The sequence below is a fragment of the Scleropages formosus genome, chromosome 5, assembly GCF_900964775.1.
Source record: "Scleropages formosus chromosome 5, fSclFor1.1, whole genome shotgun sequence".
NCBI classification, from domain to species: Eukaryota; Metazoa; Chordata; class Actinopteri; order Osteoglossiformes; family Osteoglossidae; genus Scleropages; species Scleropages formosus.
The window spans coordinates 8,089,109-8,107,114 of NC_041810.1; the positions used below are offsets into that span (position 1 = coordinate 8,089,109).

General features: G+C 42.1%; 1 protein-coding gene across 1 annotated transcript; it reads left to right on the forward strand.

Moving 5' to 3' along the window:
- The first annotated feature begins 3,728 nt into the window (after positions 1–3,728).
- Positions 3,729–17,583, forward strand: LOC108933819 (myosin heavy chain, fast skeletal muscle-like). Its single transcript, XM_029251861.1, has 39 exons — positions 3,729–3,932; positions 4,062–4,205; positions 4,293–4,449; positions 4,588–4,615; positions 7,160–7,271; positions 7,353–7,445; positions 7,552–7,615; positions 7,709–7,807; positions 7,900–8,003; positions 8,089–8,227; positions 8,311–8,429; positions 8,569–8,718; positions 8,959–9,129; positions 9,227–9,533; positions 9,803–9,873; positions 10,027–10,114; positions 10,217–10,334; positions 10,474–10,597; positions 10,702–10,838; positions 11,022–11,277; positions 11,543–11,785; positions 11,869–12,045; positions 12,137–12,282; positions 12,381–12,471; positions 12,555–12,944; positions 13,031–13,157; positions 13,239–13,357; positions 13,548–13,744; positions 13,826–14,009; positions 14,218–14,383; positions 14,970–15,094; positions 15,208–15,516; positions 15,610–15,813; positions 16,107–16,232; positions 16,393–16,563; positions 16,783–16,887; positions 16,978–17,073; positions 17,226–17,357; positions 17,563–17,583. The coding sequence occupies exons 1-39, from the start codon at positions 3,729–3,731 to the stop codon at positions 17,581–17,583; spliced, it is 5,814 nt and encodes a 1,937-aa protein (XP_029107694.1).
- Positions 17,584–18,006: the final 423 nt, after the last annotated feature.

The following is an 18,006-nucleotide window of genomic DNA, read 5'->3' on the forward strand; positions in this document are numbered from 1 at the left end:
CCTTGCTGCGAGTTTCCATTACAAAGATGGATTAGTCTCAACATGTTATCGTAACATTGTCTAACCTTGAATAATCCTGCTGCTATTACATTTTCATGCACTCATAAACACAGTTTTTGTCTATCCATCAGCTGTCAGTGTACTGTTGGAAATATATTTATTGCCCCTTTATTATCCAGAGACCATTGAAAAATTCATGCCTGCACTTTCCATAATTAAAAGCTTGTAAAACACCTCTGTGAAGATTCATATGGCATTCTTTAGAGTCATGGGGTTTTACAATTTTACAGGAAACTGTATAAGGTGTGTGTGTGTGTGTGTGTATAAGGTAAGCTTCCTGTTTTTACATACAAAGTTCAGATTATCTGGGCAAGGAGAGTCATCTGTCTGACACAGAACAAGCTGTGACATTAATAATCGGCAATATCCCACTAGCAGTTTCATGTAACAGAAAACATATTGCCAGTAATATTAGCTACTTCAATTAACTTAAGAATGCCTTGGAGCTACCATATGACAAAAATAATGTGACAGCGAGTGACAAAGGCCATACGGCAAAACATACCAAAGCAGAGGGTCAAATACATGACCAAATAGAGCAGTCCTTTTTGCTGAGCAACCACAAACCTGGCTATAAAGGCAGCAGCTCCAGGCTCCTCCAAGACATCCAGCAGAGGTAAGTCCTAATGGCACGGCAACGAACAGTTACAAGACTGACCTGAAGACTAATCATCATCAGGGTTTAAGATGCAAATTCATTAACAACTAAATCCCACTATTTTACTCTGTCTTCATAATAACCAACTGCACTTTCATTGAGATATAAAAACAATGAATGAATTACAATGCCAGTGCGTAGAATTTTATTCATTATAATGCCAGTGCACAGTACTTTACTTAAACTACACTGCAATATTTTTCAGTGACAGTACTGTATCTAGCCACCTTTTCCTCTGTTTACAGCATTCAAGAGTGCCAGAATCAGCATCTCTGTTCTGAGAGCAAAACAGGTAAATAATAACTTCTGCATGTTTAACACTCGCTAGCTGTGAACTGCGGGACGAGGAGACACTTCCACTGAACTAGACATCATAAGGGTTTCTCACCCATCAGCGTTAGTCATCCATTTATCAAACGTTTTCCCAAAGGCACCTGACGACAGGCTCATTTTTGCGGGAACACTTAAGGATAGGAGCCTTGATGAAGGGCACTACAGCAGGAAGTGGGATCTGAACTTGAATCTTTCATTCGAGTGCAAAGCAGTGGTTGTAACCACTACACTACCTACTTAAATTCCATAAGATGCTCAACAGGACCAAGATTATTTTGCTGTTTCAAAGAGGACTTATCCAGTTTCAAAAGTGTCTGCTACTGCTCCAGGAATGAACAGGATATCTGGGAGATGTATGGACATATTCAAAAGAACACAGATTATTTATTTGTTGTTTACAGTCTGGGGGTGCAGTGGTGCAGTGGGTTGGACCACAGTCCTGCTTTCTGGTGGGTCTGGGATTCAAGTCCCGCTTGGGGTGCCTTGCGACGGACTGGTGTCCTGTCCTGGGTGTGTCCCCTCCTCCTCTGGCCTTACGCCCTGTGTTACCGGGTAGGCTCCGGTTCCCCGCGACCCTGTCTGGGACAAGCGGTTCTGAAAATGTGTGTGTGTGTGTGTGTGTGTGTGTGTGTGTGTGTGTGTGTGTGTGTGTGTGTGTGTGTTTACAGTCTCACTTTCATTAACCACTTATCCTGTGAGGGTTGTGGGGGTCTGAAGCTGATCCTAGAAGCACTGGGTGCTAAGCTATGACATGTACACCCTGTACCGGATGCCAGTCTGTCACAGGGTAGCCACACACTACAGGCCCATGTGTTGTGACACAGAAGTGCTAACTCCTGCCCTACTGTGCTGCTCTCTTCTTACCAAAATGAGGTTTTTCTATGTGCAGTCTATGTTGACCTCTTTAAATGTCAACGACATAAATTCAAGATGACCACCCAAAATTTAGGAGGGCGCGGTGGCGCAGCGGGTTTGGCTGGGTCCTGCTCTCCAGTGGGTCTGGGGTTCCAGTCCTGCTTGGGGTGCCATGCGGCAGACTGGCGTCCCATCCTGGGTGCATGCCCTTTGTTGCTGGGTTAGAGCTCCAGCTCGCCGCGACCCTGCTTGGGACAAGCAGCTTCAGACAGTGTGTGTATCCAAAATTTTTTAAGGCACCAAAGGGAAAAATATACTCATGTTATCACAAATCAATGTAACATTTACTCAGCGTACAACCATCCATCGATGTTCATTAACTGCTTGACCTGATCAGAGTGGCGCTGGTCTGAAGCCTATCCTGGAAACACTAGGTGCAAGGCTAAAGGAGGGTACAGCCCGGATGGGAAATTAGTCCATCGCAGGGCAGCCACTCATACACATCCACTCATTCACACGCTACGGGCAGTTTAGTGTTGCGAAGTTCCCTGAACTGCACATCAGTGAGGAACACTTAACACTCAGGAACACTGTGAGGTGCCAAAACGACTTGCTGAGCAACTGTGCCAATTCAGTGTGCAACTTATCCAAAAAGGGAAAGAAAATCATTAACAAAATGTTTCTTGAACTACCAAAAAAAAAAAAACACAAATTTAGTCGACAATGTCCAGACTTTAAAAGGAAAACAGCAACTTGAAGCAATGAACAAATTTTCTATATGCAGCTATTTATGTAACGTATACCTGTTTATATGGAATGTGACCGACTGACTACTCAAGAGTCACGTGTCTGCATCCAAATCTCTCTTTCTGTTGGTGTCATGCCCTTTTTATGTTGTTCTCTGAGATTTAAGTTGCTGGAGAAAAGCAACTGCTACGTAAATAAATTGACGTAAGAGTTTCCATTTCATTATAAACTAACTGGTGGAAGATTTTGATGATGAGATCTAAAAATACTAACTGATGCAGCACATGAACTCAATAATGTAAACTAAGAAGATAAAGAAATGCATTTCAATAACATAACCAAAAGCTTTTTCGCAAAAATATGCCATAATTTTGCAAGGATTACAAAAAAATCATTTTGTGATGAGAATTAATTTTGTTTTTAATTTTGATGAATCGAATCTTTTCTCCTGGTCCATGGTTCTCAATAATTTTATTACTGCTGTGTGCTAAAATAAAACTTCATATTTATTTTTATTTATTTTTATTTTTTATAAAGCGCTCTTCTCACGCAGTGACACAGAGCGCTTTAACACAGGCATACAGCAAGAAAAACTGATACAAACAAACAAGACAGTCAACTAACGGCTACCATAATGAAGAACTTATTATAGAGCTACAAGTATACCTACTGGCCACCGGGGAAAGGAACAAAAATTCCCAACTGAAGGCTGAGGGAGAAAAAAAACCTCTGGGGGTCCACGGGCCAGTGATTGCCCACCCCTCCTGGGCATTCTAGAAAATAACAATTTGTAAGCCAGTGTTTAACAAGTAATTATATTGTTGGTAAACATTATTCTGCTTGAAAGAAATCATGAGTATCTCAGTGCTCATGACCAATTGATACCAATCATTGATGTATCCAACCCTAACCCAAACCCGAGGCCTAACCCAGTGCAGGGCATATGTCTAATATTCAGTCACAATCAAGTAGATGTAGAACCAGTCCTAAAAAGAGAAGATGGAACTGAACTTTGAAGAATAGGCATAGACAAATAATGACTGCTTTCTCCATCCTCAGTCTGTAAATCAACAGCATGAGTACGGACGCGGAGATGGAGTGTTTTGGCCCGGCGGCCGTTTACCTCCGGAAGCCAGAGAGAGAGAGGATTGAGGCCCAGAACAAGCCCTTCGATGCCAAAACAGCCTATTTTGTGGCTGAGCCCAAGGAGATGTACGTCAAAGGTACACTCGTGAGCAGAGAGGGCGGCAAAGCAACCGTTAAGACCGAGGATGGGAAAGTAAGTACAAGCAAACAGAGAAAATTTTTAAATAATATGAAAAAGTGTTAATGAGAGTAATGGAGCCATTTACAAGTCATTCAGCTAGAGAATCCATTTACTTTTACTCACTTACTTAACTTTTCACAGACTCTAACTGTTAAGGAGGATGACATCCACCCCATGAACCCTCCAAAGTTTGACAAAATTGAGGACATGGCCATGATGACCCACCTCAATGAACCTGCTGTGCTGTACAACCTCAAAGAACGTTATGCAGCATGGATGATCTACGTGAGTTCTTCCATGAATTCAAAACAATCAATGTATATATTAAAGAGTAATACTGAAGAGAATAACTGTCCATTTGTTCTTTTCCAGACCTACTCTGGGCTGTTCTGCGTCACTGTGAACCCCTACAAGTGGCTCCCAGTGTACGATCCTGCAGTTGTAGCTGCCTACAGAGGCAAGAAGAGAGTTGAAGCCCCTCCACACATCTTCTCCATCTCTGATAATGCCTATCAGTTCATGCTCACAGGTAAAAGGAACTTACAGAAAAAAAGCCAATTTTATTAACATATTTGAGCTACAGTACTGCACTACTGTGCTAAACTAAAGCATTTCTTGCACTTTTATTAAACACTAAAATAAAGACTTGCACTACGTTTTCTTACAGATCGCGAAAACCAGTCAATCCTGATTACGTAAGTATATGTAGCAATAACTATCAATCCATTTTCATTAATAACCATTTGTCCACGTCAGGATCACATTGGTCCAGAGTTTGTCCCAGCATCACCGGGCACAAAGCTGATGGGGGTACACCCTGGATGAGATACCAGTTCTTTAGAGATATATCAATAACTGAGTTAAAAACTGAGGAAAGAAACTAAAAAATGAGCACATGAAAAAAGTTTAATATCAAATTCTAAGTGTAGTTTTGATTAGGAATCTCCGCCCCGACCCCTTAAACAGAATCCAAGCCGTCAATCCTGTTCATTGCGTATTATATTTTATGTTGGAGGTCCGTTGCTGCAGTTCGTGGTGTTTCGAGTCAGTGTATTGTTACTACCGCTTTTTCCCGACGTGCATTCTTGTCGTGTAGCTGTGTGGATAGACAGACACAATTGGCTGTGTGTCTGTACAGTTGTCAGTGGTATTTTTATTAATTTGTTTCTTGAATTGTATTTTGTGGTTTGTTAGGGGGCACATTCATCTAAACAATTCTGTGTCCCGTAGTGTGGAGTGGACGTGACTCCGTCGATCGATTAAACGCGTCTGTTTGTTTGTTTATTTTGGTCGCCATTGTTGGAGTAGTTTTGATTTGTATTACGAGTCTCAGATGACAGGAATTAACTTGGTTTAAATAGCGGCTGGTGACCCGTAGCAGCAGCGGTTGCAGCAGCCTCTTGGTGCGAAGACTCGGGGTGCAAAGACAAGGAAGTCTACCTGTGGCATTCCACTGAGGAAGGCCATTGGTGCCATGTGCTGCAAGAGATGTCGCGTCAAACATGTTAACCATCAAAGTTGTCTACAGCAACTGAGCTGTGCAACGTCGCCACTACGGGACACCTGGACGCTCTCTCTGCTACAGCAACCTGGTTCATCCTCACCTGTCAAACCCTCCATCCTGCTTCAATCACTCCATGGGACTCTGGAACTGCCAGTCTGCAGTGAGAAAGGCTACTTCATACCAGCCTACGCATCCCGTATCTCACTGGACCTCCTGGCCAAACTGAAACCTGGATCACCCCAGACAACTCAGCCACACCTGCAGCTTTCTCCACTAACTACTCCTTCTCTTACACCTCTCGTTCCTCCAGCAGAGGTGGAGGCACAGGCCTGCTCATCTCTCCCCCGTGGGAATACTCTATTCTCCTTCTTCACCTGCATGATCTGTCCTCCTTTGAATGGCATGCTGTCTCTATCACTGCTCCAATCACTCTTGTTGTGGTTGTTCTTTATCACTCTCCTGGCCCTCTCGGCTGCTTCTTGGATGACCTTGACATCTTGTTGAGTTCTCTTCCAGGGGACAACGCTCCATTGATTTTCCTGGGTGACTTCAACCTGCATGTCGACAGCATAACAGTACATGCAAGTGGCCTTCTGTTGCTCCTACAGTCCTTCAATCTCTCCCTGCCCCAATCCCCTGCAACTCACAAAGCAGGCAATTGTCTTGACCTTGTATTTTCCCACAACTGTGGCTGTCCTGTTCTCTCTGTCATTCCACTGCATGTCTCTGATCACGTCTTCATTTCCTTCCAACCCTGCCTCACCACTAATACTTTCCTCTCTGCCGTCTTCCACCCTTGACTCTCTCTGTCCACTATCTTCCAGACCAGCACGCCCCAGTGCCACCCCATGGCTGACCGATACATTAGGTGCTAACAGGACCAAACTCCAGGCTGCAGAGCAAAAAATGGCAAAAAGACTCACTCAGACCTGGATGTCTACCAATGACTCTTAGCTACTTTTCATTCTGCTGTCTCTTCAGCTAAAACCTCCTTCTACCACAACAATAAAGTCTGCAACTAAAAAACCACACAGACTCTTTGGCACCTTCACATCTCTTCTATGTCCTCTGCCTCCTCTTCCATTTTTGTCATTGCTGATGACTTTGCTTTGTTTTTCGGAGACAAAATCAAAGCAATCACTGAAAAGTTCTCAGCATCACCCCGCCTGATTCATGCTGGAGCTCCCTAAAAGCTATGCTCTCCAAATTCAAGCAGCTCTCCGAATCTGAAATCTCCGACCTCCTGATATCCCACAGAGCCACCACCCGCCCGCTTGATTGATCCCATCGTCACTCCTACAGAACATTTTCCCACAACTCTCCTCCTTCATCTCTAAGATCATCAACTCCACGTTCTCCTCTGGCTGTTTCCCAGCTGCCTTCAAAACTGCTCTCATTTCACCTCTGTTAAAGAAACCCTCCCTGGATCCCAATTCGGTCCAAAACTACAGACTGGTCTCCCTCTTCTCTATCCTGTCTAAAACTCTAGACTATGTGGCCTGTGATCAGTTATCTGATTTCCTCACCCGGAACCATCTCCTCGATGGATATCAGTCTGGTTTTAAAGTTGGTCACTCCACTGAGACAACGCTTCTGGCGGTGTCTGATGCTCTCCAATCCGCTGAAGCTGACTTCCTCTCCTCGGTCCTCATCCTCCTCGATCTGTCTGGATGCATTATCTACACTATTGTTTAATGTGTAGTAAATTCCATATATTGTGTCTATTTATCCTCAGTGGAGAATCTGGTGCAGGGAAGACTGTCAACACCAAACGTGTCATCCAGTACTTTGCGACAATCGCAGTCGCTGGACAAAAGAAAGCGGAGCCTGTGGCTGGCAAAATGCAGGTCAGAGACAGTTATACTACATCTATAACACAGACTTATGTGCTATGACAAAATTATGAATACTGCAATATCTTCTCTCAGGGTTCTCTGGAAGATCAAATCATTGCGGCGAACCCGCTGCTGGAGGCATATGGTAACGCCAAGACCGTGAGGAATGACAACTCCTCTCGCTTCGTAAGTTGAGAAACATTAAAACTACCTGCTGCGTCAATATACAGAGTACTTTACAATATAAAACAGTATTACTCTATAACACCCTCTACTTTCAATTAACGTCTAGGGTAAATTCATCAGAATCCATTTCGGAACCACAGGAAAACTGGCTTCCGCTGATATTGAAACTTGTGAGTCTTTTTATCCCATATTTTCTTTGCCAGTCATTTATCCAAAGATACCAGCAAAATAAATGTAAAACAAAATCTGATTCCTACCAACAGATCTGCTGGAAAAGTCAAGAGTAACTTTCCAGCTGTCAGCTGAGAGAAGCTACCACATCTTCTATCAGCTTGCGACTGGCCACAAACCAGAGCTGCTCGGTAGGTCTTCCATGTGAAATGGAAATCACTTCTTATGTGTCTCCAACGTAGACCCTTTAATGTTTCAATGTTCCTTTTGAAAATCTCTACAGAGGCACTTCTCATCACCACCAACCCCTACGACTACCCCATGATCAGCCAAGGCGAGATCACTGTGAAAAGTATCAATGATGTGGAAGAGTTCATTGCCACAGATGTAAGTAGATCTACAACTGAAGGGCTTTCTATACTGTCTTTTATCAATGCACAGCTTGTAAAGTGATGTGTTTTGAATCACCTAGACCGCCATTGACATCTTGGGCTTCAGTGCTGACGAGAAGATAAGCATCTACAAGTTGACTGGTGCAGTGATGCATCATGGAAACATGAAGTTCAAGCAGAAGCAGCGAGAGGAGCAGGCTGAGCCTGATGGCACTGAGGGTAAATAACAAAATAACCCAGACCAAACAGAAATCCACCTAGAATTTAAGAGCAAAAGCAAACACATTTTCTTTGTAATTCAGTGGCAGATAAAATTGCCTACCTCATGGGCCTGAACTCAGCTGACATGCTGAAAGCTCTCTGCTACCCCAGAGTGAAGGTCGGAAATGAGTTTGTCACCAAGGGGCAGACTGTACCTCAGGTAGAGAATATCCTATATATTCACCATGATCTATGTAGCTGTGCACACACTGATATGTTCAATATAATGTAAAACAAACAACAAATATTCAGACTTGAAAGACTATGGAAAAACCTTCTGTTCCATTTTGCACAATCAGGTCAACAATGCAACTATGGCTCTCTGCAAATCTGTCTATGAGAAAATGTTCTTGTGGATGGTGGTGCGCATCAATGAGATGTTGGACACAAAGCAGCCGAGACAGTTCTTCATTGGCGTCCTGGACATTGCTGGATTTGAGATCTTTGACGTGAGTGCATTTTACTGTGGTCAAGAATTCCCCCCAGGTCAAATGTCAGTAGAGACCCTGAGAGAGTGACCTTAAGAAAGTCCTTGATCTCAGTACCTTTAGTAAAATACCCCGCCGTACAAATGTGTAAAACTGTAATTCATAATATATAAAAGCACTCACTAAAAATATCATCACTGATTTTCTCTGTCACGGTAAAGTCTGCTGTAATCAGAAAGTCTTTTTCTTTGACATTATCAGTTCAACAGCTTGGAACAGCTGTGCATCAACTTCACCAACGAGAAACTGCAACAGTTCTTCAACCACCACATGTTTGTTCTGGAACAAGAGGAGTACAAGAAAGAGGGGATTGAGTGGGAGTTCATTGACTTTGGTATGGACTTGGCTGCCTGCATTGAGCTTATTGAGAAGGTACGTGACATGGCCTTCAACAGCTATGGAAGAAATCCCATGTTGTCACTCCTCGTAAAGCTTTAAGTAAACGTTTCTATGTTTCTCTGTTCGACAGCCAATGGGCATCTTCTCCATCCTTGAAGAGGAGTGCATGTTCCCTAAGGCTACGGACATGACCTTCAAAAACAAGCTGTACGACCAACATCTTGGCAAAGCTCATTGCTTCCAGAAACCCAAACCTGTCAAAGGCAAACCAGAGGCCCACTTCTCCCTGGTGCACTATGCCGGCACAGTGGACTACAACATCGTCGGCTGGCTGGACAAGAACAAGGACCCCCTGAACGACTCTGTAGTGCAGCTCTATCAGAAGTCTGCACTCAAGCTGCTAGCTTTCTTGTATGCCTCTCATGCTTCATCAGAAGGTATAACTTGACTATTTACTGAAGTTATTGCTTTCTATCGTTTGAGCAAAAGCTACACTAATTTTCATTAGTGGTATTATGTAAAGAGTTATTTTCAATATTATAAGTTTAGTATTGTTATTAAAGTTATAACTTTTAAACATTTTGTATTAAGTTTTATGCTATTAAACTGCTGTTCCTAAAATGTCAGGTGATATACTACATATGATATTTACAAAAAACAAGTTAATTTCAGTACTAATGAAAGAATTTTTTCTGCACTGGTGTAGAGGCTAGTGGTGGCAAAAAAGGCGGAAAGAAGAAGGGCGGATCTTTCCAGACCGTGTCTGCTCTCTTCAGGGTAAAACAAAAAATGCTAAACTTCTGTTCGTAAATTAATAAAACCCCTTGACTGTAATATGTACTGAGAGTAAATAAATGTATAAATTCCTTTACTGTACTCATATGTATTGAGAGTAAATAGTTAACTATAACACATCTTCCTATTCTACAGGAGAACCTGGGAAAGCTGATGACCAATTTGAGGAGCACTCACCCTCACTTTGTTCGCTGCTTGATTCCGAATGAGTCAAAGACACCAGGTAGGTGGAGCGGTAATTATGATGACTGTTTAAATGTCTATATAATCAAATAGAATCAATTAATTTTACTGCATTTGCATGTAAATCATTAATATTTTATAGGCCTTATGGAGAACTTCCTGGTCATCCATCAGCTCAGGTGTAACGGTGTACTGGAGGGTATCAGGATCTGCAGAAAGGGATTCCCCAGCAGAATCCTCTATGGTGACTTCAAGCAAAGGTGTTTTTTCTTATACTTTTTCTGAGAGCACTGTATATAGTATTCTCATTTATTTTTCTGCTAATCCAAACCATTGTAAATTGCAAAACACAGCTGAGAACTCTCAGTGCATCAGTATTTAATTATCCTAATATCACAGATACAAAGTACTTAATGCCAGTGTCATCCCTGAGGGACAGTTCATTGACAACAAAAAGGCTTCAGAGAAACTCTTGGGGTCAATTGATGTGGACCACTCTCAGTACAAGTTTGGACATACTAAGGTGAGAGACTATTCCAAAAAGACTAAATTGTGAACTATTTGTCCTTCATGCACACATCTTGGTAAGCACAGAAAAGAAATTCTGTGTACTATATCTGATGGTAGGTGTTCTTCAAAGCTGGTCTGCTGGGCCAGCTGGAAGAGATGCGGGATGACAAGCTAGCAACTTTGGTCACCATGACTCAGGCCTTGTGCCGAGGTTTCCTCATGAGGAGGGAGTTTGTGAAGATGATGGAGAGGAGGTATATACACCAAAAAAAAATAATAAACCAACAGTGGAAAATATTCACGTATCTTTTAAATCAAGTTATTAAGCTTAGTATGTTAAGGTTGATATAACTGACATTTAAAAATTCTGACCTCGACAATTGATTCTGAACAGTCATTGTGTTCATACTGAGCTTTGTTAACTTCAACTTTAACAGAGAATCCATTTATACTATCCAATACAACATCCGCTCATTCATGAATGTGAAACACTGGCCATGGATGAAGCTGTACTTCAAGATCAAGCCTCTCCTGAAGAGTGCAGAGACTGAGAAGGAAATGGCCAACATGAAGGTAGAATTCCAGAAGTGCAAGGAGGAACTAGCTAAAGCTCTGGCTAAGAAGAAGGAGCTTGAGGAGAAAATGGTTTCTCTGCTGCAAGAGAAGAATGACCTGCAGCTTCAAGTGCAAGCGGTAAATAAAACAATTCTTGCAACAATAATCCAGTGAAAATAATTAATGTTCCTTTGAATTGTATCAAAATACATTACAATTAAGTAGTTTAAAAAAACTTAGAGTACGTTTTAATTTTCGGACAACTTCTTGAATCCATAGGAAGCCTAGTCTTGAATAATAATATTCAGTACAGAAACTGTTACCAGTGCACATTGCTGTTTAAGAGAATAAGCAATTCATTTAATGCTGTAGATGAAGAACTCTGTTTTCACTTTTCATTTAGGAAACCGAGAACCTCTCAGATGCTGAGGAAAGATGTGAAGGCCTCATAAAAAGCAAGATCCAGCTTGAGGCAAAACTCAAAGAGACCACTGAAAGGCTAGAGGATGAAGAGGAAAGCAATGCTGAGCTGACAGCCAAGAAGAGGAAACTGGAGGATGAATGTTCTGAGCTGAAGAAGGATATTGATGACTTAGAGCTGACCTTGGCTAAAGTGGAGAAGGAGAAACACGCTACAGAAAACAAGGTTAACATATAATCAATAATTCATGCTAACATGATTCACCAATTCAGACTTAATCTAACCAAACTTGAAATATGTCATTTAAGGTTAAAAACTTGACAGAGGAGATGACTGCTCAGGATGAGAGCATAGTCAAGTTAACCAAGGAGAAGAAAGCCCTCCAAGAGGCACACCAGCAGACCCTAGATGATCTCCAAGCAGAAGAAGACAAAGTCAATACTCTGACCAAAGCCAAGACCAAACTTGAGCAACAAGTGGATGATGTAAGTACCAAGCATATACAAAAAAACGGTTATTAATTATACATATGCAGCGAGAAGGTATAGAAGCATTCGGCTCCTGTTTTTGTAACAGCTGGAGGGTTCTCTGGAACAAGAGAAGAAGCTACGCATGGACCTTGAGAGAGCCAAGAGGAAGCTCGAGGGAGACCTGAAACTGGCCCAGGAATCCATAATGGATCTAGAGAATGACAAACAGCAGTCAGAGGAGAAGATCAAGAAGTAAGGAAATTTTGAACATCTTCAGACACTCAAGATATCCAAACATTCCTTAAGAAATAATAATAAACTGAGTAAAACTATTTGACTGAATTCTACAGGAAGGACTTTGAGACAAGCCAGCTTCTCAGCAAAATTGAGGACGAACAATCACTTGGTGCTCAACTGCAGAAGAAGATTAAAGAACTGCAGGTATATTCCTGGTATTCTTGAATACAATGTTTGACAGTAAAAAAAAAGTTGTACGTTAACTTGTCAATATCATGTACTTTCAGGCTCGCATTGAAGAGCTGGAGGAGGAAATTGAGGCTGAACGTGCTGCTAGGGCCAAGGTGGAGAAACAGAGGGCTGATCTCTCCAGGGAACTTGAGGAGATCAGTGAGAGACTTGAAGAGGCTGGCGGGGCAACTGCAGCTCAGATTGAGATGAACAAGAAACGAGAAGCTGAGTTCCAGAAGCTTCGCCGTGATCTTGAGGAGGCCACCCTACAGCACGAGGCCACTGCTGCCGCTCTTCGCAAGAAGCAGGCCGATAGCGTGGCAGAGCTGGGAGAACAAATCGACAACCTTCAGCGTGTCAAGCAGAAGCTGGAGAAGGAGAAGAGTGAATACAAAATGGAAATCGACGATCTATCCAGCAACATGGAGGCTGTTGCCAAATCAAAAGTATGTCAAACAGCCACAGCATCAACGTAATAAAATTATTATGACGTGGAAAATTTGTACAATGGGAATTTTGTCTATTGTAACAGGCTAACCTGGAGAAAATGTGCCGCACCCTGGAAGATCAGCTGAGTGAACTCAAGACCAAAAATGATGAAAATATTCGCCAGCTGAATGACCTGAGCGCACAAAAAGCCAGACTTCAGACTGAGAATGGTAACTTCACCTAAAAATCCAAATTAAACAAGAAGTACAGATTAAATTTAAGAAAATAATACTAGTCTTTAATCTCATTAGGTGAATTTAGTCGCCAGCTGGAAGAGAAAGAAGCTCTAATTTCCCAGCTGACGAGAGGCAAACAGGCCTACACTCAGCAGATCGAGGAGCTCAAGAGGCATGTTGAGGAGGAAGTAAAGGTAGGATCATGCAGAATTGTTTCTCATGGGCTTCCATTTGATTGTCTTGTGAAAAAATTTGGACGTACTCTAATTAACTGTGTATGTCTTTCATTGTAAAAATGTAAGATACTGTCATCAAAACTAAGTGAAATCAAAAAGTGTCCTAATTCCAAGATCAAGAAATTCAAACTGTCTCAATGGCTTTTAGGCCAAGAATGCCCTGGCCCACGCTCTGCAGTCAGCCCGCCATGACTGTGACCTGCTCCGTGAGCAGTATGAGGAAGAGCAGGAGGCCAAGGCTGAACTGCAACGTGGAATGTCCAAGGCCAACAGCGAAGTGGCTCAGTGGAGAACCAAATATGAAACCGATGCCATCCAGCGCACCGAGGAGCTTGAGGAGGCCAAGTAAATGCACTAGTTTTATAGCTACACTTTACAATCGGTGAGAGTGACACAAATAACATGAACACATCACTTTCTCTCAAGGAAAAAGCTTGCCCAGCGTCTGCAAGATGCAGAGGAATCTATTGAAGCTGTGAACTCCAAGTGTGCCTCTCTGGAGAAGACCAAGCAGAGGCTGCAGGGTGAAGTGGAGGATCTCATGATTGACGTGGAAAGAGCAAATGCCTTGGCTGCTAACCTGGACAAGAAGCAGAGAAACTTTGACAAGGTAAATGCATAACATGACCATTTTGAAACTATTCTTACTATACAACCCCAGTTTTCTCACACCAGTGAAACTTCTTTCAGCAATACATTGTGGATATACTATAATTCTGCTGGAATCCTATCACTGAAACATTCGCTGTGAGACTGGCTCAGAATTTACTGATGGTATGGCCAAATTCACAGAGGTTTCTACTGGTATTTTTTTTTAGGTGTTGGCTGAATGGAAACAGAAGTTCGAGGAAAGCCAGGCAGAACTGGAAGGAGCTCAGAAAGAGGCTCGTTCTCTCAGCACTGAGCTCTTCAAGATGAAGAACTCTTATGAAGAAGCGCTTGATCAGCTAGAAACAATGAAGAGAGAAAACAAGAACCTGCAGCGTATGTGCATTATGTTATGTTTTCATGAAGAGACGTACTTTGTTAATTCTAAAAAATGCTCTCTTTTAATTGATAAGTGTGTAAAATGCTTGTTATACACTCTTAGGCACCAAAACTACTAAATTTCAATATTAATCTCATGCATTAACACTCAGATTAGCAAGTCTAAACTCTAACAGTATAACTGTAGCATATCAGAGTGTCATGCTGATACTCTGCTGGAGCAGGAAAAGTTCTTGACAGATTTTCACATTCTGCTATGGTCCACACATTCCTGAACTTAATGGGAACTTAAAGGCATTAAATGTGCCTTGACTGCCATTTGTAAAGAATCAAAGTGAAAAATGGAAATGCAATAAGTCCATCAAAAGCAGAGTAGTAATGACCAGGGATACAATACCATGTGCTTCTGCTTTGTAGTGTTGTGTAAGAGAAAAATGCAAACAATCTGTAGAAATTACTACCCTCAACAGAGGGCCTATAGAGAAATCACAATAAAAAGTAATCCAGTGTTAGACATCTTGATACTACATCTTGATATCATCACCTCCTCCATGTTAACTGGTATAGTTCTATGTCCCTGTAGAGGAGATTTCAGACCTGACAGAACAGATTGGGGAAAACGGAAAGACCATTCATGAGCTGGAGAAGGCTAAAAAAACTGTGGAGATTGAGAAGTCGGAAATACAAACCGCCCTTGAGGAAGCTGAGGTAATCCTTTATCATAAAATATCATGATTTGGTGTGATCTGACTGAACTAAAGTACATTCAGGAAATTTATTTGCATTTTCACAGTTTTCAATGGTATCATTTTATTATTCAGGGTACACTGGAACATGAGGAATCCAAGATCCTTAGAATCCAGTTGGAGCTCAACCAGGTCAAGGGAGAAATTGACAGGAAGCTCGCTGAGAAGGATGAGGAGATAGAGCAGATCAAGAGGAACAGTCAGAGAATCATTGACTCCATGCAGAGCAGTCTCGACGCTGAAGTCAGAAGCAGGAACGATGCTCTGAGAGTCAAGAAGAAGATGGAGGGAGATCTCAATGAGATGGAGATCCAGCTCAGTCACGCCAACCGCCAGGCCGCTGAGGCCCAGAAACAGCTGAGGAACGTCCAGGGACAGCTCAAGGTATGTCTGTAATTGTACCTCTGTGAGATCCAATGAAAACACAGTATGTTTTATAAGAAGTCATTCCTTAAAAATGTCTTTTCGGTCCCCAAGGATGCCCAACTGCACCTTGATGAAGCCATCAGAGGACAGGAGGACATGAAGGAGCAGGTTGCTATGGTTGAACGACGGAACACCCTGATGCAGGCCGAGATTGAGGAGCTGAGAGCTGCTCTGGAGCAGACGGAGAGAGGCCGCAAAGTGGCCGAACAGGAGCTGGTTGATGCCAGTGAGCGTGTCACTCTGCTGCACTCCCAGGTAAGGGTGACTCTAAAGCAGGACAACTGGTAGTGTAGTGGTTAGAGCTACTGCCTTTGGACCCAAAGGTCACAGGTTTGAGCTTCACCTCTGGCTGTAGTACCCTTGACCAAGGTGCTTCCCCTGAATTGCTCCAGAAAAATTACCCAGCTGTATAAATGGGTAAATAATTGTACCCTGAGCACTGTAACTCACTTTGGAGAAAAGTGTCAGCTGAATGAATAAATGTAAGTGGACACTGTAATATTCAGTGAAAAATTTGCACAATGCTAAACATGAACTTATTTCCTCAGAATACAAGTCTTATCAATACCAAGAAGAAGCTTGAAGCTGACCTTGTTCAGATCCAAGGGGAGGTAGATGACTCTATCCAGGAAGCAAGAAATGCTGAAGAGAAAGCCAAGAAAGCTATCACTGATGTGGGTACTCATTTTCTGTCGTCAACTCTTTATAATAGTAAAACAACTGATTTAAGCATAATCAAGCACACAACTTGCATTATATAGCCAAGATTCAGTTATTACTTATCTGTGTTTAAAAAAAATAGTAACATTTCAGAAACAAAAATGCAAATTGCAGGCAGCAATGATGGCAGAGGAGCTGAAGAAGGAACAGGACACCAGCGCTCACCTGGAGAGGATGAAGAAGAACCTGGAGGTCACAGTCAAGGACCTTCAGCATCGTCTGGATGAGGCTGAGAGTTTGGCCATGAAGGGTGGAAAGAAACAGCTCCAGAAACTGGAAGCAAGGGTAACAGATGCTGCTTGATCCACAGTTCCTGCCCAGTTTGCCAGTATAATATTATGAATTCCAAAAGCAGACACTGATTCTTGTGGACTGTTTGATAGGACGTCTGAAGTGTAATTGAAGCTAAATCATTTTTCACTGCACTTTCTAGCACTTCACTTTTCTAATTTACCAGTATAATGCTACGAATCTGAAAAATACAGAAGGGTTCTTACGTATTAGGTGCGTGAGCTGGAAAGTGAGGTTGAAGGTGAACAGAGACGTGGAGCCGATGCCATCAAAGGAGTCCGTAAATACGAAAGGAGGGTCAAGGAGCTCACCTACCAGGTAAGATTTTACCGCTGCTTATTAAAACACGGTACGGTGAAGAACGGCTAAGCACCGTAACCTCAATTCAACCATCTTTACTGCCTGCAGACTGAGGAGGACAAGAAGAACATAACCAGACTGCAGGATCTTGTTGACAAGCTGCAGCTGAAAGTGAAGTCCTACAAGAGGCAGGCCGAGGAAGCTGTAAGTCTGATTTCCTGTGTAAGATGTTGTGTTTCTGACAAACAATGTATAACTGAGGTCTTAGACATTGAAATAAACCGAAAGTAAACTTGTTTCATTTGAGGAATCACAGTTGAACGTGTCCACTGACGAGCTGTTTGACTCCTTCACAGGAGGAGCAGGCCAACACCCACCTGTCCAGGTACAGGAAAGTACAGCACGAGCTGGAGGAAGCTCAGGAACGTGCCGACATCGCCGAGTCTCAGGTCAACAAGCTGAGAGCCAAGAGCCGTGAGGCCGGCAAGGTACTTCTATAATTCTAACTAGGTTTAGTTTATATTAAATCCGAAACTTAAAATTCTTGTCTAGCTTCTGTCAAGGTAAAAGCATTGAATTATTTCAAAGTGAATATATTTTTAATATTTTAGTTGTAGACACAAAGTATTTTTAATATGCACAGTGTAGCAAGTTAACAAAATGTTCTAAATGCTTTTCTCAATGTACTTCTAGGCCAAGGATGATGCAGAGTGAAACTAAATACAGAAGCAATTATTCATACAGCATGTTCTTTGAGAAAATGAATTACAATTAATCAGTCAATAAAGTTGCTTCAGAAAAAAACATTTGGAGTTTTATTATTCACAATTTCTGGCACTAAACATGCACTTGAAGGGTTCACTTACTGCTGAATCTCTGTCCATATTTAAAAAGGGTCTTAAAACTCTACTCTTCCAGGCTCACTATATTATACTATATGCACTACAACTTTGACTATGATGGGTGTTAAACAAAAGGATAAACCTTCATGCAACTACTCCTGTAATGTGATGAAAATATGTATATATATATATATATGTACATGAAAAAAAATACTACGAAGGAATCATGGATATTCAGATAAAGTTTTATACAGCTGCTCGTGTGATGAACACCAATTCATATGGTGGTAAGAAA